This window comes from Lithobates pipiens, unplaced genomic scaffold, assembly GCF_037356315.1.
Source record: "Lithobates pipiens isolate NorthernLeopardFrog02 unplaced genomic scaffold, aLitPip1_a1.2 Scaffold_22, whole genome shotgun sequence".
NCBI classification, from domain to species: domain Eukaryota; kingdom Metazoa; phylum Chordata; class Amphibia; order Anura; family Ranidae; genus Lithobates; species Lithobates pipiens.
Genome location: NW_027507784.1, coordinates 303,410,534 through 303,432,955, shown reverse-complemented (window position 1 = coordinate 303,432,955; position 22,422 = coordinate 303,410,534). Strand labels below are relative to the sequence as shown.

Here is a 22,422-nt window from a genome sequence, read left to right as displayed (position 1 = left end):
CAATAGAGGAAGCTTCCCTTCCTCCATTGTAAACAGGCTGAAAGTTTGAAAACACAGCAGGAAGTAGGATCAGCAGATCGAAAGTGAAGGTGTCTTAAAGTGCCACTGATCACCAATGATAATGGGATTGTTTCTTTATATAAAAAGATATGTTACTGTAGCTCAGAGTTTAGTATCCATTCCCTAAACAACCTAATTTACCGGAGTGCAACGAACCAGACCAGCATCCATCTTGTACAGTGGAGCCCTGAGTAGTTTACCTGGAGCAGACCATGTATTTTACATATGTATCCATCTCCATGGACAGCATGAGAGGAATAAGTTAATGCCATTGTCTAAGTTCTGCTTTCTGCATACATGTCATACTGAAGTCAAGGTGCTGGTTACATCATTAAAGCGGGGTTCCACCCTAAAGTGGAACTTCCGCTGATCGGAACCCTCCCCCCCTCCGGTGTCACAACTGGCACCTTACAGGGGGGAAGGGGGAGGAGATACCTGTCAAAGACAGGTATTTACACCCACTTCCGGGCATAGACTCCCGTGGGAGTCTATGTCATTTCCTGTCCTGCCGCGCTGTCTGCTGGGACACACACGGGTCCCAGTGACAGCGCGGACAATTCCTATTGCGCTGCGCGACTCACGTATGTGCAGTAGGGAACCGGGAAGTGAAGCCGATTCGCTTCACTTCCTGATTCCCTCACCTAGAATGGTGACGGCAGCAGCCGAGAGTCGAGCGATCGATTTCTTATTAACCTGAGTAAAAAAATAAATAAATTTTTAACCCTTAGCACAAAGACAATTTACACAAAACCAACATACGGTCCCTTTAAATTGACCTACTTCATACCATAACCATCACCATGGTCTAGTACAGGGAAATGCAATTAGCAGACCTCCAGCTGTTGTAGAACTACAATTCCCATGAGGCATAGCAAGACTCTTAGAGCCACAAGCATGTCAGCCAGAGGCATGATGGGACTTGTAGTCCGCTTGTTGGGTCCGCTAATTGCGTATCAATGGTCTAGTAGGTGAAAGGCACACCCCTGTACTGAAAACTCCTGTAGCCCTTACCCTGAGTTGTGGCGGTCAACAAAGCAGCAGGACGGAACAAATGGGATTCCTGAGAAATGCAGTCTTGTTCTGCAGGGCTCAGAGATCTAACAGAGACATTAAATCAGAATAACAATGGTTACACATACAACACAACCACAGAAAAGGGCTTCTGCAAATCTAAAGACTTTTATTACCTCCCTCTAGGTGGGTTCTGAATGCCAATCTTCATACTGTCATTACTTCGTATTCTCCCCCCAAACCACAGGCTCAGGTCTCTCAAAATACATGCCGAGGTGCGCGAATAATGCAGCAGAGGCTTCTCTTTTGTCTGACCATAAATTGCACTCAGTGAATTCTGGTCTGTCAGTCGGGCAAGTATGGGATCACAAGGGCCTGATATGTCCCCCCATAGTTCCAGTGCATGAGGCCCACGCAGAGCCAAAGCCAAGAAAGGAGGGCACTGCGTGTCTCTAATGGCATTAGAATTCAGGCCTGGAAACAAAGAAAATGTACTATTCATTATAAATTAATCTGATCAAGCCTCTAGTATGATAATCACACCCATTACATACCTTTACCAATGTCAGACTGGAGAGTAGAGGATTGTGGGTAGAGCAGTCTTAGACCACACACTTCCAGCCCTGCTGTAAGGATAAGGTGGAGGGTGTGGTGAAATGCAATGGGGCAACGCAGTAGAGTGTCAAACAATACGACAGGCACCACCTGAGCAGAGAAAATTGATTTAAAAAGTAAAAACAATTAAAGGGTTAGTTAACCTCAACAAGGAACTTCTCTTTATTTAGTCCAATAAAGCTGAAATCTGGGTAAAATAAAAAAGGTACCCTTGCAGCTAGTCATCTCCTGCCCTGCACAGGATAAATGCTTATTTATGTCTATGTTCTTTCATGCAGGCAGAGGGGGCAGCAAAAACAGGTGACTGAGCCTGGATTTTATCTCCCCCGATTGCATACCCAAATCCTAACATTACAGCCTGACACAGCTGCTCACATAATGTGCCCGTGTTGCTTTGCTTCATGCCCATGGAGTTTTTAACTCAGGCTGCAGAGTTTGACAGGTGGCACTGCCTGTCAGACTCACTCATTGAGGTCAACGGGGCTGTGCCACAACTGCGTGCAATGCAAGCAACTGTGGAGCGGTAGTGCGGCATTTACAGGGTTAAATCAGGCACAGAGGATGTGATATAATGCCTTCACACCACCTGTCAAATGCCCTGCAGGTTCTACATAGTATGGGACAACTCCAGAGAGCCTTCAACAAACAGAGCGGGGAAGAGAAGCAGCTCCGGGGAACCGGTTGTGTAGCTGGGAGGTAGCCTGTGGAAACGAGGAACATGATAAGTAAAACTGCTTCTTATGCTCTGTCTAGACAAAAATTTGCATTGAACCCTTGCATTACAGAGGAGCCCCACAGCAGGGGTTACCTTTTGTTCTACTCAGAGTTCAGCTATACCATTGAAAGCGCTTGAATCTTTTGTTGCATTTGTTCAAAAGAACCTATTAATCTCGCCAGAAATGTGAGCTGGTAACTTCTGTCTGTGCCACAGTTTTATCATTTGCACTGTGCCCAGTTACAGTGAGGGGAAAAAAGTATTTGACCCCCTGCTGATTTTTTACATTTGCCCACTGACAAAGAAATCATCAGTCCAGAATTTTAATGGTAGGTTTATTTTAACAGTGAGAGACAGAATAACAAAAATATGAAGAAAAACGCATTTCAAAAAAAGATATATTGATTTGCATTTTAATGAGTGAAATTATGTATTTGATCCCCTATCAATCAGCAAGATTTCTGTCTCCCAGGTGTCTTCTATACAGGTAACGAGTTGAGATTAGGAGCACTCCTTTAAAGGCAGTGCCCCTAATCTCACATTGTTACTTGTATAAAAGACACCCGTCCACAGAAGCGATCAGATTCCAATCTCTCCACTATGGCCAAGACCAAAGAGCTGTCCAAGGATGTCAGGAACATGATTGTAGACCTACACAAGGCTGGAATGGGCCACAAGACCATCGCCAAGCGCTTGGTGAGAGGGTGACAACAGTTGGTGTGATTATTCGCAAATGGAAGAAACACAAAATTACTGTCAATCTCGCTCGGTCTGGGGCTCCATGCAAGATCTCAGCTCGGGGAGATTCAATGATCATGAGAACGATGAGGAATCAGCCCAGAACTACACGGGAGAATGATCTCAAGGCAGCTGGGACCATAGTCAAGAAAAAAAATGATAACACACTACGCCAAGAAGGACTGAAAACCTGCAGTGCCTGCAAGGTCCCCCTGCTCAAGAAAGCACATGTACAGGCCCGTCTGACGTTTGCTAATGAACATCTAAATGATTTGGAGGAGAACTGGGTGAAAGTGTTGTGGTCAGATGAGACCAAAATCAAGCTCTTTGGCATCAACTTAATTTGCCGTGTTTAGAGGAATGCTGCGAATGACCTCAAGAAAACCATCCCCACCGTCAAATATGGAAGTGGAAACTTCATGCTTTGGGTGTTTTTTCTGCTAAGGGGACAGGACAACCTCACTGCATCAAAGGGACAATGGACGCGGCCATGCACCGTCAAATCTTGGGTGAGAACCTCTTTCCCTCAACCAGGGCATTGAAAATGGGTTGTGGATGAGTATTCCAGCAGGACAATGACCCAAAACACATGGCCAAAGCAACAAAGGAGTGGCTCAAGAAGAAGCACAGTAATGTCCTGGAGTGGCCTAGCCAGTCTCCAGACCTTAATCCCATAGAAAATATGTGCAGAGAGCAGAAGGTTCGAGTTACCAAACGTCAGCCTCGAAACCTTAATGACTTGGAGAGGATCTGCAAAAAGGAGAGGGACAAAATCCCTCCTGTGTGCAAACCTGGTGGTCAACTACAAGAAACATCTGACTTCTGTGATTGCCAACAAGGGTTTTGCCACCAAGTACTAAGTCATGTTTTGCGAAGGGGTCAAATACTTATCTCATTCATTAAAATGTAAATCAATTTATAACTTTTTGGAAATGCGTTTTTCTGGATATTTTTTATTATTGTAATTATGTCTCTCACCGTTACAATAAACCTACCATTAAAATTATAGACTGATCATTTATTTGTTAGTGGGCAAATGTACAAAATCAGCAGGGGATCAAATCCCTTTTTTCCCCCTCACTTATCTGAGGACTACAGGACCCCTCCTTGTTTCTACAGTATGAGGGAGAATTGTCATCCTAGGACAGGAAGCATGTTACTGACAATATCACTAGACAAAAATAAAGGAAGAAAGTTTAAAAAAAATAAAATAAATGTAGCCATCACATCTAAGGACTTGGCTGCATTTTACAACATTTTTGTTCCTGGGATCAGACAAGTCATCCACTTAAAACATATAGACGCCCACATGCCATACACATTCACCCATGGGAGGCGGAGCTTTCTGTGCTGAAAGTGCACTCACTTTGCACCCCCTGCACATTGACCAACCTGTCAAAGACACCTCTCAGTCAGTACGGGAGTTGGCAGGATCGGCTCCGGATCTTGTGACCACTGTGAGAGCCAATCACTGTGGTCACGTGATTGCTGAACCTTTCTGCCCCAAGCTTACAGACCTTATTAAAGGGATGCCAGGGATGGGCGGGAAGAGGGTTACAAACTGGTTGGTTGCTAAAGGCAACACAGATACTTTTCTTTTATCTTTGTACACAAGACCCAGTGACAGTTTCAGTCCATGAGAGATGCCGCACCTCTGTGTCATTGTCTGTTGAGATGTTAGGAGAAAGAGGACACAGCTTCTCTTCAGTCTCCAGTGTCTGCCAGAAGAATCCAGAGGATGAGGAGAACACTTTATGCACCGCCTAATAAGAAAACAGATTTTTCTATAAAACAGCTGAACTGACAACACAAAATCAGTGATAGCAGCAAATGTACTACAATCACCTCACTAACAATGCCTCTATGGGCTAAAACTTTGTTGCTGAATTTAAGGGGAAGTGAAGGCAACTCTTATATCATATATGTGGAACTAAATCTTGGTCCACGCTTGGGAAATGTTTCCTATAGGCTGTAGAGGTGACAGTCAAAAAAAACAAAACAGAAGTGATTAGTAAACAAGGGTATCTATATGGTGTATAATTTTATTACGAAGGAGTCAGGCCTAGTGGACATCTCATGCCTACTGAACAAATTGGAAATGTCTAGGGTGGAACTGTTCAGCTGATATCAATTGTCACATGATCTACAATGCCTATCTAAAAGAGGTCAAGGATAGTTCACCTCTTTTGATGGCATTTGAATGTTTGTGTGAGCGCTATGAGGGTTATAGAGTAGGCTCTATAACCCTCATAGCGCTCACACAAACTTTCAAATGCCCTCCATTTAGTTGATTCCCCCATATACTGCTTCAGCTTTAGATGTGGGAGCAGGACTTGGATACACTTGTACTGGTCTAGGACTGGTCCAAGTGGTTTGACAAAATGTATAAAGGGTATTTTAAATTTGTCTCTGGGGAAGCAGATGATCATCTCTAGATGATATTTGCTACTATCTAAAATTGCAAAATGTCTCCTGACCCCTTTCCTGACAGCTTTCCATGGTGTGACCAAAGAAGGGAACTGTTTCCTGTGTAGTGGCAATGCCCAAAGGTGAAGCGATTTTGGACCTGTGTCTTTGGACTCATACATGGTCACAGGCATAGATATACTGAAAACAGCTTAGGCTGCCTTACTAAATAAACCTAGCCCAGATATCCCAAAGCCCTCACACTCATATTCTGTGCTCTCCTACCCACTAAATCAGCCATTGCTAAGACTTGGAAAACCTCCATGAAAAGCTTGGAATTTTTGAAGTATAAATGATCTTGGATTATGATCCACAAAAAATTAGATAACGTAGCTAATATCAAATAAACAATCTTAGGAGGACATGAGAACCCTGGATTAAATATATCCAACTTTGACCATGGAGTTTTGTGGGTGCTGTAGGCTCTCTTTTTGGGGTAAGGGGCTGACCAGGCACAGGGGCTGAATGATGGCATATTTTACATCTCTTGTCTTTATGTCTTCTTACTTTTACAACACTTGCTGTTCTTTCCCTCCTTTCTCCTCTCTCTCCTCGTCACAAATTCAGTTACTTTGTGCAGCGTTAAGGTGCAAAGGAAGACCAGGAGAAAATGAAAGTGCCCATGACAGAAGCGGGCACTGACAGCACAGCTCTGGAGGGCAATGTTTGTCAGCTAGGTCCGTCAAAATGTGCTAATATAAAGTGCATACTGGCACATTATGCCATATCGCTTTTAGGAGCCAATTTAATTAAAATGAAAAAGCGGAGTTTAACTCCAATTTAGACTTGCCATACAATAAGTGGAATGTTTAGTTTTAGGAATGTTCATTTGATTTTCTAATTGTTAGTGGGGTCACACTGACATTCATTTTCAACTGTGTTAATGAGAAAGTTCGAGGGAGCAGGGTATAGTTACATAGATTGAAAAAAGACACAAGTCCCCCTTAGTTCAGAGTAGAATTTTTTTCTTGAATTAATTTTAGTGCATATGATTTTCATTCATTAAATGAATCAACAAGTTTTTCAAAACCCCAACACAGGATGGAGCTGTGGGAATTTAACAATAGAGCAGTGCCACGTCCTAAACAACAGTTTTAAATAGAGGAGCAACAAAAATGGAATTTATAGGCACCAATTATAAAAAATATATAAAGTTTTTATTTAACAAATAATACAAAACACACATTTTTAAAATCTTGCAAATAAAATGCAAAAAGCTAGCTGAATCTCTCTAGTAGTTGTAGTAGTTTCATTCATTAAAGTCCATATATTCCAAAATGAAATGTTAAAAGCAAACACAATTTTGAAGTACTTTTGAACAACATTCGTTAAGAATTGTTGCAAGAATGTTTGTACGAACATTTGTGGGAAAATTCATTCAAAAATCTACTAGCGTATGGTAACATTAGAACTTTCAGTCATAGAACATCAGCTTGCTACATAATTACATAGTTAGTGAGATTGAAAAAGGACACAAGTACATCTAGTTCAACCAAAAGAGGAGAAAAAAAAGAAAACCTCCATATACAAAACCCTATATTCACAGTTGATCCAGAGAAAGTTAAAAAAACAAAACAAAAAAAAAAACAGCGGGTGGAGGGAAAAAACAAAAAATATCTTGATCCCCAGGAGGCAATCAGATATGTCCTGTATCAATAATTCCTTGCGTTATTACCTCTAAATATTGGTATCTAGTTATATTTTGTGCATATAGGAATGCATCTGGCTCTTTTTTTAAAACAATCTGAGCCAGACAGAACTAGTTCTTGATGGAGTCTGAGGCCGCGTACACACGGGCGGACTGTTCGTCCAACTTTGTCCGCTGAACAGTGTTTCAGCGGACAGTCCGCTCGTGTGTGGGCTTCAGCGGACAGTTTCAGCGGACAGTCTGACGAACAAAGTTTTTCGGAATTTCCGTAAGACTGTCCGCTGAAACTTGGTTTGAGCGGACAGTCCGCTCGTGTGTAGGCTTGTTCGGCAAACTAAGTCTCGCGCATGCTCAGAAAGAATTTACACGGCGAAGGTTGCATTGCAGTGTATCGGACGCCGAATTTCTCGTCCCGTCGTACGTGCCGTTCACGTCATCGCGCAAGTTTTCAGCGGACTGTTCGTTCGTCGTGTGTGGTCAAGTCCGTTCATGCTAATTTTGAACGGACTGTTTGTCAAACTGTTTGACAAACCTAGTTGGGCGGACAGTCCGCCCGTGTGTACGCGGCCTAACCCACATTTCCAATACTCTTACTGTGAAGCAGCTTTTGCATACCTGAAGGTTAAATCTCTATTCCTCCAGGCGTTAAGAGTGCTCCCTTGTATTCTGTGTTTTCTTTTAATCAACCATTGGCAAAACTATTTGGAGGAATCCTGGCATGAAGGGAAATCGTTTTAAAAAAAACTATCCCATTGCTTATCACTTGAGATGGAGGGGGGCGGCTATCCCATTTGAATCGACCAGGTGGGGCATTACAGCTGATAGCTTCTGCCACTCACGAGTGAAGGAAAGGTAATATCCTATTTTGGTGTTCTTACTCTTGATCTGTGGCCGGTCTATCGCTCCGGAGTGGACTGGAGGAATACCTGTTACAGCACATTGCTAACCTTTGGCGAGTTTGACCCTAAGACCCCTTTCACACCGAGGGTGTTTTGCAGGCACTATAGCGTTAAAAATAGTGCCTGAAAACCGCCCTAAAACATCTGCTCCATTCACTCCAGTGTGAAAGCCCGAGGGCTTTCACACTGGAGCGTTGTGCTGGCAGGGCATCAGAAAAAGTCCTGCCAGCAGCTTCTTTGGAGCGGTGAACTCACTCACTCCTCCACCGCTCCTTCCCATTGATTTGGCTGCGGTAGCATTTTGCGGGAGGATTTAACTCTTTTTCGGCCACTAGCGGCCGAATAGCGCTGCTAAAACAACGGTAAAGAGACGCTAAAAATAGCGCCGCTTTACCGCTCTAGCTTGGGGTAGCACAATGTGAAAGAGGTCTTATAATTTGGTGTCCTTCCTATCTGGTAAGAGGATATCTGGCTATTTTTAAGTTGTTTATCTGGATCTGAAACATTGGAACATTCCTGCAGAGTGAAGGGGCAGTAGCCCAAGTCATCTAAATGAATGTTTTTGCTATTCTGTTTCAATTTGGACAATTTCTTGATACATCAATCTAAATATTTGTGTGGACTTTTTATTTAATTTTTTTCACCAGCTTATAAGATATTATTTATTATGTTTCACTAAACAATTCACTTTTCATCATATTTATATATTGGTGATCAGTTCACTTATTCTATACTAATAAGTCCCCTTTTTTTATAATGGTCACTTATTGTGGTTGATAATATTTGCGCAATCTCCTGTATGTGTATATATATCCGTTTTAATTGAGTATTCAATTTGCTAGGAGATGCATTTATAACCTTATTCACAATATTTTTTCACTTAGTCTTCATACATCACCTGCACATTGGGCTGGGCAAGTGCAGAAAAACGAATGCCGCATACACACAACCGTTTTTTCCGTCAGAATAAACTCTGGCGGTCTTTTCGACGGAGTTCAGCTGAACGGACTTGCCTACACACGATCGCACCAAAGTCCGTCTGTTTAGAACGCAATGATGTACAATGGGACTAGAAAGAAGAAGTACAATAGCCGGTAGCTGTTTTTGGTCCGTCGGAATAGCATACAGATGAACGGTTTTCCCGATAGGAATTGATTCCATTGGAAAGGTTTAAAACATGTTCTATTTCTAAATCAGTCAGAATTTTTGAAAAGAAAAAAAAGTCAGATGAAGCCCACACACGATCAGAATATTCGATGAAATGATTCCGTCTGACCTTTTCTACCAGAGAGTCCTGTCGTGTGTACGCGGCATAATACATAAATATCAAGAAGACAATGTATGGCTGTACAGTATATTCAGTTTTTTTGTACAGTATTGGTCTTTATTGGTTAACTGCAACCATGCAAAATGGGTATGTCAGTTTAATATTACACTGCCTTTTTGTATTTATTAGTCACGGTATTGATAAGATGCACTGAATACAAGCACTGTATAATTTGTAGTGCTTCCTTTGAAATTAATGAAAAATCATTGAAAGAAAACAATGGCAGTGATCCTGCTACTTCTGATACCACTACAATACTGGTAGGGGAAGCCTCCAGTGGCATCAGGACCCCTCCCTTCACCCCTATAGGCTGACGAAAAGTACAGGATCTCCTTTAGTCATGCCTGTAAAGTGCCTCAAGAGCAATTCTTCTCAGTGTGAAATGACTACATCCCATGTCACCACCTCTAGCTTTTGCAATTCCTTACCTCTGGGTCAGGATTGAGTACTGTGATGCTACTCAGTCTCACAGACGGAACATCCACGTTCAATGTGAAGAGCTGACCCTGCAGCTGATGACTAAGTTCCTCTCTCCAACAGGTGGCGCTCTGCAGGGTGGTGTGCGACAGGTATAGCGACATCCGCTGGTAGAAACTGGAGGTTCCTCGCAGGTGTTCTTTGCCCTGGATAAAAATAACAGACTTTAATAACGACACTCCATACAATGGCAGTAACAGGAAAGTGGAGGTAAGACTATGAAAATAGAAGCTATCCTTTTCTGAGACTACAACTGGGCTCTACAGGATATTTGTACTGAAAATGCAAGATGCCATTGCTGACGTCTGAAAATGATATTTACCTGGCTACCCTTAGCTTTGACACCTTCCGAATCTCTGACTATTTGCTGCATGCTTGCTCTTATTTAGATCTGCTTGTTTCAGGTTAGTATCTCAATGGAAGGTTACATTTCTTTTAGGGCAGTTTTTTTTTTTTAAAGTTATAATCCTGCCTTAGAGAAGTCACTATAAGGTGTCTTCATTACCAGATACCTTTGTTATCCAGAAAATCCTCTTTTGCGTACCCCTCTAATCCTGGTTTCACTTTAGTATTAAGGATGGACATATATTGTATAATTTTCCCTTAGATTTAGACCTCTTTCACCCTGAGGCAGTTTCCAGGCATTTTAGCACTAGAAATAGCACCTGTAAAGCGCCTGAATACTGCCTCCCAGTACTCCCTCCCGCTTGCGGGATGTGCAATGAATGGGCAGCGTTTTCCGAAGTGCCTACTAAAGTGATTCAGAGGTGGCTGGAGCCCCCAAAAAGCCTGAGCCTCGGGCATGCACGGTTCTATTAGCCCCGAGCCCAACAGCCGCCACCGCGAGGGAACCGATCTGTCCCGAGCCCGGCCAAGTGATATAGCAGGTCCCGCCTTCTGGAGCCTGCAGTGCCTATGATGGACATCCCACTGGTCTAATGTGGGGTTCGCAGGATGTTTGAGGTCTGTCATAGGCGCTGCAGACTCCAGAAGGTGGGAATTACAATGCAGCCGCTGTGCCACTGTGAGAAGATCCCCTCTCGGCACGTGGGTGGTCAGCTGTCCTCTCCTCTCATGTGTCATGGCTCTGGCTGCCTGGCAGTGTGTGCCAGTGTACGTCAGTTTGGGTCAGGTACGTCAGTTTGGGTCAGGTACGTCAGTTTGGGTCAGGTACGTCAGTTTGGGTCAGGTACGTCAGTTTGGGTCAGGTACGTCAGTTTGGGTCAGGTACGTCAGTTTGGGTCAGGTACTTCAGTTTGGGTCAGGTACGTCAGTGTGGGCCAGGTACGTCAGTGTGGGCCAGGTACGTCAGTGTGGGCCAGGTACGTCAGGTAGGCGAGTGTAATGGTCAGTGTATGTCAGGTAGGTGAGTGTAATAGTCAGTGTGGGTCAGTGTATGTCAGGTAGGTCAGTTCATGTCAGGTAAGCAACACACACCGCCATCACCCCCCCCCCCCCCATGCTGGGCTCGGACTTCAGGTTGAAGCCCCTGTTTTTTTTTTTCCACCTAGCAATGCCTCCAATTCCCAGACTTTTCATTGGAGCTACAGAAGTGACGTGCAACATTTAATGAAATTAAGCAAAAACTCCAGGAAAAAGAAATTGAATACTCAATGATGTATCCGGCTCGATTAAAAGTGGTGGATGATGAAAATACTTTTTTTTCCCCTAAGAGTTGATGAGGATAAGTACCAAATAAATGGATCGATAAGTATGAACTGTAGAGATGAGAAGTGACTAAGATTTGATTGTTGGAAAATAGACAGAAGTTAACGAGAAATGCTATGTGCTGGACTGATAGTAATTATATAATAGATTAATATATTTACCTTGTGTTTTCGTATTTTGGGACTTGGGTGAGCGCCTACATGCCTGGGTGACACACAAGCGTAAAGTGCCAGTCCTTCCTCCCGCCACACTTGTTGAAGCCCCAACACTTGGAAAGGGGCTTCTGCCTCACCTTGAGGATTTAAAGGTGACACCTGAATAGAAGAGAACTAGAGATTACTAAAAAATATGACAACTAGAGCTGGATTCTGAAGGAGCATATACCAGAGTCACCATAGACACTAATATAGTATGAGATAGATTTTTCATTGTAGGTCTGCTCAGTAATGTGTAAGTGAAACCCATATAGACATGTATTACCTCTAGCAGAGATTACCTTACTCCTTCTGGCAATATCTTCATCAGTTTTTTTTTCTCCAGAACAATGACACCATCTATAGTTGTGTTCAAAAGTTTAGACAATAACGTCAAAGAAGGATGGATGCTGAACCCCAACACAAGCATGTAAATTGTAGCCAGAGCCAGTTACAAAGCCAGGTACATCGGTAGCTTCAGGCAGCCTTGAAAGGGGCCACTAGGATAGTGAAACAGATGAATGCCAAGAAAATGACCAGTTACACTTACTGGTAATGGCTTTTCTAGGAAATCTTCCAGGACGGCACACCTGAAAGATGACTGGTCCACCTGACAGGAAACACAATCAACAACAAGTTTAAAAGTTTAAAAGTTCCCACCCCTCCCTCAGACCCTCAGTTATGGTAAAGAAAAGCCCACACCGGTGTCAGAGGGAACATTCTGTGAGGAATAAATATACCACACCAATAAAACAAGGGTAGGGAAGTAGGCCTGCCGTCCTGGAAGATTTCCTAGAAAAGCCGTTACCGGTAAGCGTAACTGGTCATTTTCTCCAGTCATCTTCCAGGACGGCACACCTGAGACGATAAGCAAGAAGTTCAGGCCTACCTTTAGGGCGGGACAACCGCTTGTAGGACCTTCCTGCCAAATGCCAAATCCTGAGGGGACAACAGCTCCACTCTGTAGTGCCTCAGAAAAGTTCTATGGCTCGTCCATGTTGCTGCTCTGCAGATCTGGTCGATTGAGGCGCCTGCCCTTTCTGCCCAGGAGGTCGCCAGGGATCTGGTTGAATGCGCCTTAAGGTGAGCTGGCACTGGTCTACCTGCCTGCCTATAAGTAATAGATATGGTTTGTCTGACCCATCTAGCTATCGTTGCCTTAGAAGCTTGTAGACCCTTTCTCTTCCCCGAGAAAGTGATCAATAAGTGACTGGATCTCCTAAAGTCTCTCACTCTTTCCAAATAGACTAGGAGACAGCGCCTGACATCTAAGAAATGGAACCTTTCCTCTTCCTTATTCTTGGGATTCTGGCAAAAGGACGGGAGAATAATCTCTGTGTTCTGTGAAATAGTGAAGCCACTTTTGGCAAATAAAGAGGATCCTGAGTGAGGATTACCCTATCCTCTAGGATACGCAAAAACGGCTCTTTAATCGAAAGGGCCTGTATATCACCCACCCTTCTGGCCTTAGTGATAGCCAGAAGGAAGGCCAACTTAAATGATAAAAGTCTAACGGAGATTTGACCCACTGGCTCAAAGGGCCCCTTTGTTAGGGCATCTAATACCAGGGACAGGTCCCATGGAGGGCAACTGACCGACCTGACTGGAACTACCCTTTCCCTGGCCAACAAAAATCTTTTTATCAGTGGTTCTTGTCCTAGCTTCCTGTCAAAAAACACGGACAGGGCTGCCACATGGACTTTGAGGGTGCTGACTGCCAAACCCTGGACCACCCCCTCTTGAAGAAAGTCTAGGATGGTAGGTATCATCTGGAGAGCCCCCTCCTTAGACTGCAGCCAATGGGAGAAAACTTTCCAGACTTTTGCATAAATTTTTCTGGTGACGCCTTTCCTACTGAGGAGAAGAGTGTTTATTACTCTCTCTCCGAACAGCCCCTGTCACTGAGTATTTCCCTCTCAATAGCCATGCTGTCAGAGAGAGACGTCCCGGGTCGGGGTGAAAGACTGGACCCTGACTGAGCAGGTCTCGTTGCACCGGCAGATGCAGTGGGGGAGCTACCGAGAGAGTCTGAATGGTGGGAAACCAAACCCTCTTGGGCCACCAGGGTGCTATCAGCACCAGGTCTGTCCTTGAGTAGGTTAACTTCTGTAGAACTCTGGGAAGGAGTACCAGTGGGGGAAAGGCATAGGCCAGCCTCAAATCCCACACCTGTACAAGAGCGTCTATCCCTTCTGCTTCTTGATCCTTGTAAAGGGAGAAAAACCTGCGGACCTTCGCATTCCTCCGGGAAGCGAATAAATCTATTTCTGGCTTGCCAAAATGTCTGCAAACCAGGAAGAAGATTTCCTTGCTCAATCCCCATTCCCCTTGAAGGATGGGCTGTCTGCTTAGGAAATCTGCCTGCAGATTGAGTGAGCCTTTTATATGAATCGCTGACAGCGAAAGGACCCTCCTTTCTGCTTCCCCAAAGATCTGCTGTGCTAACTCCCTCAGTTTGCCCGACCTTGTCCCCCCTTGGTGGTTTAGGTATGCAACCGTGACCCGGTTGTCTGAGAGGACCTGAACCTCTCTGTCCTGCAGCTGCTGTTGGAAATACTCTAGGGCTTTGCCTACTGCCAGGAGCTCCCTGAAATTGGAAGATTCCCTGGCTTGGCTGCGGTTCCAGGACCCCTGGGTATATTGGTCTCCCAGATGAGCCCCCCCAGCCCTAAGCGCTGGCGTCCGTGGTCAAGACCAATAGGTTTACCTGGGACCAGGGGCGACCCTTCAAAAAATTGTGTGGGTTGAGCCACCACCGCAGAGAGAGAGAGAGAGACCTCCTCTGTGAGGGACACTCGCCTCTCCAATGTTTCTCTCTTTCCTCCCCATGAGGCAAGTAGGAAAGTCTGAAGTTGTCGAGAATGAAGTTGTGCCCAGGTTACTGCCGGTATGCAGGCGGTCATGAGGCCCAGCAGTCTCATTATATATATCTCAGAGAGGCTTCTCCTCTTTCGAGAAGGGTGACAACCGCATTCTGGACCTTCACTACCTTCTCTGTTGGTAAGAATACCTTCTGTGCCTGTGAGTCTAACAGGTAGCCTAGGTATAGTTTGGACTGAGATGGTGTCAGTGAGGACTTCTCCCGACTGACCATCCAGCCCAAGGTCTCCAGAGTCTCTAACACGATGTCTCTGTCTATCACCGCTTGCCTCTGATCCACACTGTAGATCAGCAAGTCGTCCAGGTAGGGTATTAACCTTATCCTCTGCAGGTGTAGGTATGCTACGACCTCGGCCATCACCTTTGTGAATACCCTTGGGCTTGCCGCCAGCCCAAAGGGGAGAGCTCTGAACTGCCAGTGTTGTACCTTCTGCTGCATGTGAACTGCGAAGCGTAGGTACTTCTGGTGTTCGGGAGCAATGGGTACGTGTAGATATGCATCTTTCAGGTCCAGAGTGACCATAAAAACTCCTGCCTGAAGATGTTTTCTTACTGAGTAAATACTCTCCATTCTGAACCTCTTCTGAAGTAAGTAACAGTTGAGTCCTCTCAGATTTATTATTAACCGAAATTTGCCTGAGGGTTTTGGAACCACAAATACGTGTGAGTAAAAACCCTGGGCTAACTGACTGGCTGGTACTGGAGCAATAACCCCTTGCTCTGCCAGCTCCTTTAAATTTCTCAGTAACCCGGCTGCCTTGGCTGGGTCCCTGGGAGGAAAGGTAATCAGAAATTTCTGTGGGGGAAGATTTTGGAATTCCAGTCTGTACCCCTCTTCTAAGAGATTTAAAATATATGGACTCTGCGTAATCCTTTCCCAATGGGGAAGGAAGTTGCTGAGTCTTGCGGCCACCCTTACGGTGGCGTCATTTGCCTTCTTTCTGAGAGGCTCCGGAACTGGAGAAAAGAATTGCACTCTTTTCTTTTCCTTTTCCAAGGTTCCACTTCTTCCTCTGTTCAACTTTCCCTCTATGATGAGTCTTTGAGTGGGGGCCTCAAAAAAATTTCTTACCCCTTTCCCTCTTGGGCCTCACTGGGAACTTCTTTCCCTTTTCAGTAGATCGGGACAGAACCTGATCTAGGCCTGACCCAAACAGCAGGGAACCCTCAAAGAGAATGCTGCATAAGCGAGACTTGGAAGTGAAATCTCCATCCCAGGTCTTTACCCATAGGGCCCTCCTGGCGGAGTTTAAAAGTGCTGCTGCCTTAGCTGTGGTCCTAACAGTCTCCACCGCTGCATCTGCCACATATGCTACCGCTCGACTGATTACCTCCAGTGAGTCTACAATTTCTTTAGTCTCCTTACCCCGGGAGCCGTGATCCATTAATTTGCCAAGCCAGGTGTCTGCATTTCTGGCTACACAGGCGGAAGCTAGAGCCGGCGCCATTGCCGCCGCATTCGCCTCTCAGGCCCTTTTGAGTAATGTCTCAGACTTTCTATCCATCTGATCCTGGATATTTCCAGAGTCTTCGAAGAATAAATCAGACCTCTTAGACACCTGCGCTAGGGCTGCATCCAAACGAGGAGTTTTAAAAAATTTCTCCTCCTCCTCATCCTTAAAGGGACACCTTCTCTTCCAAGCTTTCAGTCTGAGGAGCTTACATTCAGGTTCCTTCCATTCTCTGAGGACTATCTCCTTCAGAGACTGGTGGATGGGAAAGGTTCTGGCCTGCAACCTTCCTAGGCCCCTATACACCCTGTCCTGTGCTGAAACCTGAGCAGAGGGGACCTGGATATCTTCCGAGGTGTAAATGGCCTTTAATAGGCCTTCCATGTCCTCACTCGAGAACAAAAGTCCCCCAGGTTTTGCCTCCCCCTGGCTATCCTGGTCTGAATCTTCCTCCCCAGAACTAAATTCTGGGACCTGACCTTCCTCCACCTCAGACAACAGGGAGACCTGCCCCTGGGAACTCTCCGTATAAGATGTGGAAAAATTCTCTTGTGAATGAGGAGTCTCTCTCCCAGAAGGATCCTCATCCTGACTCTTCACTAGAGTAGTTTGAAAAGATTGAAGGGTGGCTAACATTTCTTACTGTAAAGCCCTACATTCCTTCACGACCTGGGCGGTCTCCTTGCCTGCGAGCTTAAAGATACATCTATCGCAGAAAGGCTTGCTGTGGTCTTGTGCTAATTTAGAATTACAATAACCACAACGCCTGGACTTTGAAGTAGCCTTTCCTTTAGACCTACAGGCTGACCCCTGGGCAGAGCCTTCAGTCCCTGGAAATAGTAAAAAAAATAAATAAATAGGCAATTAGCTACTCATGTCCTAAAAGGGCCAAGGGGGGTCTGCCTCAGAGTACCCTGCCCCTAAAACACAGCTGGATCACTCACCCCCTGTGGTGAGCTCAATGGCTGTCTGCTGAGACGGACCTTCCAGTTCCATGGCGATTTAGCTGCCCTGCAGGATCGCTGGATCAAGGTGTAGTCTTGAGCGTTCCCCTGTTTGCCTTGGAGATGCTGCAATGCACAAGGCGCCTCACCAGAATGTAGCCTGGGTGCTTTCCACTGCACCCTCTGCTGTTTAAATAAACTGCCGATCGGCGCCATCTTTGGAAGGTCCGTCGTCCGGAAATGACGTACGGCCCTCTTCCGGTCCTGCGCCGTGATGCTGGAACGCACGCCGGTGCATCCAGACATCACAGTATCAACAAGGTCTCCATCCGGAAACTCGATGCCCGGAAGTGACGCGTCCGAACTTCCGGACATGCGCCGTAGTGCTGGAACGCACGCCATCCACGTTCAGCACTCCTGGAAGGATGCAGCTCACCTCACTCCACCAATGAACAAAGTTCAAGGTAGGCACCAGCATAAATGGGGAGCAGCACATTTAGGACAACTCCCCTGTCCCACGTGGCTGAGAACAAGGCTCTCTAAAGAGACCTTGAGTGAGCACTATCTCCCCCAGGTGTCCCTGGGGGTTACAAGGGACTATCGCAGACCCTGTCTGCTGAGTCCCAGGGAAAGATAATCCTCTCTAGGGAAAAAACGAGGTCCCAGACCCCTCAACAAAAATAAAAAAGGAGAAAATTGGTTTCGCTGCCATCCTGTGGGAAACACAATCAAGAGCTGAGGGTCTGAGGGAGGGGTGGGAACTTTTAAACTTGTTGTTGATTGTGTTTCCTGTCAGGTGGACCAGTCATCTCTCAGGTGTGCCGTCCTGGAAGATGACTGGAGAAAAAGTACTAAACACTGGAGCACCTGTTTAGTGTTCTTTCATGCTCAAAAGTTTGCATACCCTTGCCGAAATCAAGAAATTTTGGCATTGACATTGAAACTACGACTGATCATGCCAAAAACTGTCTTTTATTTAAGGATAGTGATCATATTAAGCCATTTATTATTTGGCTACTTTTTAAAATCAGAATGATAACAGAAATCACCTAAATGGCCCTGATCATAAGTTTCCATCCCCTAAATTGTCTGGCCTTGGTACAGACACACAAGGTGACACACATTAGTGTTAGCACTTATGTTGATGTACTGAGCAAGCTAGATACTAATCTATGGCGAGCAGAATAGAAATGCCAAAAAGACCTGCGTAACAAAATAATTAAATATTATAAAGCCGGAAAAGGATATAAAAAGATATCCAAAACCTTGAATATGCCAGTAAGTACTGTTCAATCACTTATTGAGAAGTGGAAAATTCAGGGATCTCTTGATACCAAGCCAAGGTCAGGTAGACATGGAAAGATTTCAGCCACAAACGCCAGAAGAATTATTTGGGATACAAAGAAAAACCCATAGGTAACCTCAGGAGAAATACAGGCTGCTCTGGAAAAAAGATGGTGCCGTTGTTCAAGGAGCACAATACGACGATACTTGAACAAAAATTAACTACATGGTCAAGTTGGCAGAAAGAAGGTTTTACTACGCCGATGCCACAAAAAAGCCTGGTTACAATATGCCGACAACACCTCACAGCTTCTGGCACACTGCAACCTGGAGAGGGGTCAACAAGGCCTATCGTGACAAGATTACCGTCCCCACTGTGAAGCATGGTGGTGGCTCACTGTTTTGGGGGGTTGTGAGCTCTAAAGGCACAGGGACAAAGAAGAAACAAGAGAGAAATCTCGTGCAAATATAGTGGGATTTTAAACCGAATAATTATTCATAATAAAAAGACACATGATTATATTACATAATAAATAGACCATGGAATGATGCTTAACATCAGAAATCAAAGAGGCGTTGATAGGCAGGGAAACTGACGTGTTTCACAGATTGCTTCATCGGGGTTCATGCACATATCATTTATTTCATCTGGTCTTTTTATTTAGCTGAGCATCACATGACTCCCTAATCAATAGTCCGCAGCTCCTATGACTACCACGCAGCGACTAATTCCTGATAGGGAATTAGTCGCATACGTCTTGATGTCCGGTTTGCAGTGGACTTGTTCACACTGAAGCTGCTACTCCGCCAGTCTAAGCCCTTGTACACACGGTCGGACATTCTGACAACAAAATCCGTCAGATTTTGTCCGACGGATTTTGTCTGAAACTGGTGTTGCATACACACGGTCGGACAAAGTTGTCGGAAAATCCGATTGTTCGTAACGTGGTGACGTTATTTCATTACGACGGGACTACGTTCAGGCTAGTAGCCAATAGCTTTGGTCTAGGAATTTGACCTGAGCATGTGTGGCAATTTGTCCGATCGGACCATGTTGTCGGAAAATTTTATAGCCCAGCTCTAAAACTTTGTCGGTCGGATATTCCGACTGAAACAGTCTGATGTAGCCCCACACATGGTCGGATTATCCAACAACACGGTCCGATCTGACATTTTCCGTCAGAATGTCCGACCATGTGTACAAGGGTTATGAATTCTTATTCATGTGCTTACTGCTATGCTCTCAGATTTTGGGCGCAGAAACATCAACTGGCGAATAAGCACGATCCAATTTCCTCACTGCTTATCCCAGGTGGGTCTGGCCCCTATTGGGAATTAGTCGCTGCGTGGGAGTTATAGGAGCTGCAGACTACTGATTAGGGAGTCATGTGATGCTCAGCCAAATAAAAAGACCAGATGAAATCAATGATATGTGCATAAACCCCGATGAATCTGCGAAACATGTCAGTTTTCCTGCCTGTCAACGCCTCTTTGATTTCTGATGTTAAGCATCATTCCATGGTCTATTTATTATGTAAAATAATCATGTGTCTTTTTATTATGAATTCTATTTTTGATACTATGTAATAAACTGTTGATTTTTTTAAATCTGATGTTGTTGGTGCTCGCCTTATTGTCTCAGTTTAAAATCCCATTATATTTGCACAAGATTTCTCTCTTGTTTCTTCTTTGAATTTGATTCCAGGGATGTGAGACTTTGTCTGTACTGGAAATTATCCAATTTCCAATATATTTACACTCTAAAGGCACAGGGAATCTTGTGAAAATTGATGGCAAGATGAATGCAGCATGTTATCAGAAAATACTGGCAGACAATTTGCATTCTACTGCACAAAAGCTCTGCATGGGACACTCTTGGACTTTCCAGCATGACAATGACCCTAAGCTCAAGGCCAAGTTGACCCACCAGTGGTTACAGCAGAAAAAGGTGAAGGTTCTGGAGTGGCCATCACAGTCTCCTGGCTCTAAGATCATCAAGCCACTCAGGGGAGAATGTGTGGTTCATGCAAAACAATCAAAGACTTTGTATGACCTGGAGGCATTTTGCCAAGACAAATGGGCAGCTATACCACCTGCAAGAATTCTGGGCCTTATAGACAACTATTAAAAAAGACTGCCCACTGTCATTGATTCTAAAGGGGGCAATACACTGTATTAAGGACTAATGCTGCATACACACGACCGGTTTTTCCGTCAGAATAAACTCTGAAGGTTTTTCCGACGCAGTTCCGCTGAAACTGTCTTGTGTACACACGATCACACCAATCGATCACAACACGTACAACGGGACTAGAAAAAGGAAGTTCAATAGCCAATAGCCTCCGTCTCATACTTGCTTCAGAGTATGCGTCCTTTTTGGTCTGTCGAAACAGCATACAGACGAGCGGTTTTCCCGATAGGAACTCGTTCCGGTGGAAATATTTAAAACATGATCTATTTCTAGGTCTTATTGCGATTTTTTTTACCAAAGATATGTAGGAGAATATATATCGGCCTAAACTGAGAAAAAAATAGCTTTTTTGGGGGGATATTTATTATAGCAAAAAGTATAAAATATTTGTTTTTTTTTTCAAAATTGTCGTTCTTTTTTGTTTATAGCACAAACGCAGAGGTGATCAAATACCACCCAAAGAAAGCTCTATTTGTGGGAAAAAAAGGGCGTCAATTTTGTTTGGGTACAGCGTCGCACGACCGCGCAATTGTCAGTTAAATCGACGCAGTGCCGTATTGCTAAAAATGGCCTGATTATTAAGGGGGAAAATCTTCTGGGGCTGAAGGGGTTAAACACACATACACACACACACACAGTGAAAACGCATATATGGGAATAATTTTTAAACCAAAAAATATGTAATTCTGCACAGAAAATGCTTCAGTTATGCAGATTCAGTCCTACCACATCACCTCCCGATTGCTTCATGGTTAAAAGAACTGAAATCCAATAAATAAAAAGGAAGAGGCCAGGGACAGTGAGAAAGTCACAGTGTGCAGTACAATCAGAGTAAGTCATTTCAGTACGGGAGAGGAGTCTGTGCAACAGCAAGATTGAAGGTAAAGCTAGAGCTCATCTTTAAGCAAGGCAGATCTACAATGTCACTCACCAAAGTGATGAGCCAGACGAGCAAAGCGTGGTAGATGTTTGCTTGTGAGAGAGAAGAGGCTTGAAATCGACCGCTGTGTTGGGCTGGTGCGACTGTTTGACCACAGCTAGACAGCCGTATAGTGAGGAGTAACATCTCCTCCCTGCTACACATAGGTAATGTGTCCATTTCTGGGCTGTATGATGCCTCCTGTAAAATACAACATACAGGGTTTACTATGCAAGATAAAATGTTACTAAACCCAGAACCTGCATTCACTATATCTGGTCTCGCACAGTACACAGAACATGGAAATGCAATTATTGTAATAAATATAAATAGCTAAATAACTTTTCTCATCAGCAATATATAGCATTCTTGTGATTTCTATCAGTTCCTGGTGAAGTTCTTAAGAGAAGTTTTCATACTGCATTGAGCTGTCCAATGTGGCTGCAGGGCTCCTGACCCTCTGTCTGGACAGTGCTGATTGACCCTGCACTGATCACCTGCACTCTCCCAAGAAAAAAAAAAACCCTCTCTAGCAATACACACCAAACTGAGCATGTGCAACCTGACACCAAAGGCTCTGTCCTACAGGGGGACAGTGCAGAGAGGGGAGGATCTGTGCATACAGGATCAAACTGCCTTTTTACACAAAGCAGAGGTCTAACCCCTTAGGTTCCATAGTGAGTATAACAAGCATGCTTTACTGCATAGACTGATTTTACTGTTGTGGGTTTGGTGACACTTTAAAGAGGACCTCCACCCTCAAGTGGAAGTTCCGCTCATTGGAACCCTCCTCCCCTCCAGTGCCACAATTGTCACCTTTCAGGGGGGAGGGGGGTGCAGATACCTGTATAATCCAGGTATCTGCACCCACTTCCGGGAATAGCTAGCTGCAGCTAGCTGCACATGCAATCGCTCATGAGACACCGAGAATCGGG

The 22,422-nt window shown here is 44.6% G+C and overlaps 1 protein-coding gene across 2 annotated transcripts in view; it reads right to left on the bottom strand.

Annotated features, from left to right (window-relative positions):
* The window catches only part of LOC143924811 (dynein axonemal assembly factor 8-like), a 242,164-nt gene that overhangs the window by 169,948 nt on the left and 49,794 nt on the right, over positions 1-22,422 (bottom strand). For both annotated transcript variants that reach the window (XM_077449282.1, XM_077449283.1), the window contains exons 10-16: positions 21,500-21,688; positions 11,786-11,938; positions 9,908-10,102; positions 4,792-4,902; positions 1,626-1,776; positions 1,248-1,545; positions 1,072-1,157 (exon numbers count right to left, since the gene is read on the bottom strand). In XM_077449282.1, coding sequence (XP_077305408.1) covers positions 1,072-1,157; positions 1,248-1,545; positions 1,626-1,776; positions 4,792-4,902; positions 9,908-10,102; positions 11,786-11,938; positions 21,500-21,688 — 1,183 coding nt within the window. The remainder of the gene's footprint in view (positions 1-1,071; positions 1,158-1,247; positions 1,546-1,625; positions 1,777-4,791; positions 4,903-9,907; positions 10,103-11,785; positions 11,939-21,499; positions 21,689-22,422) is intronic.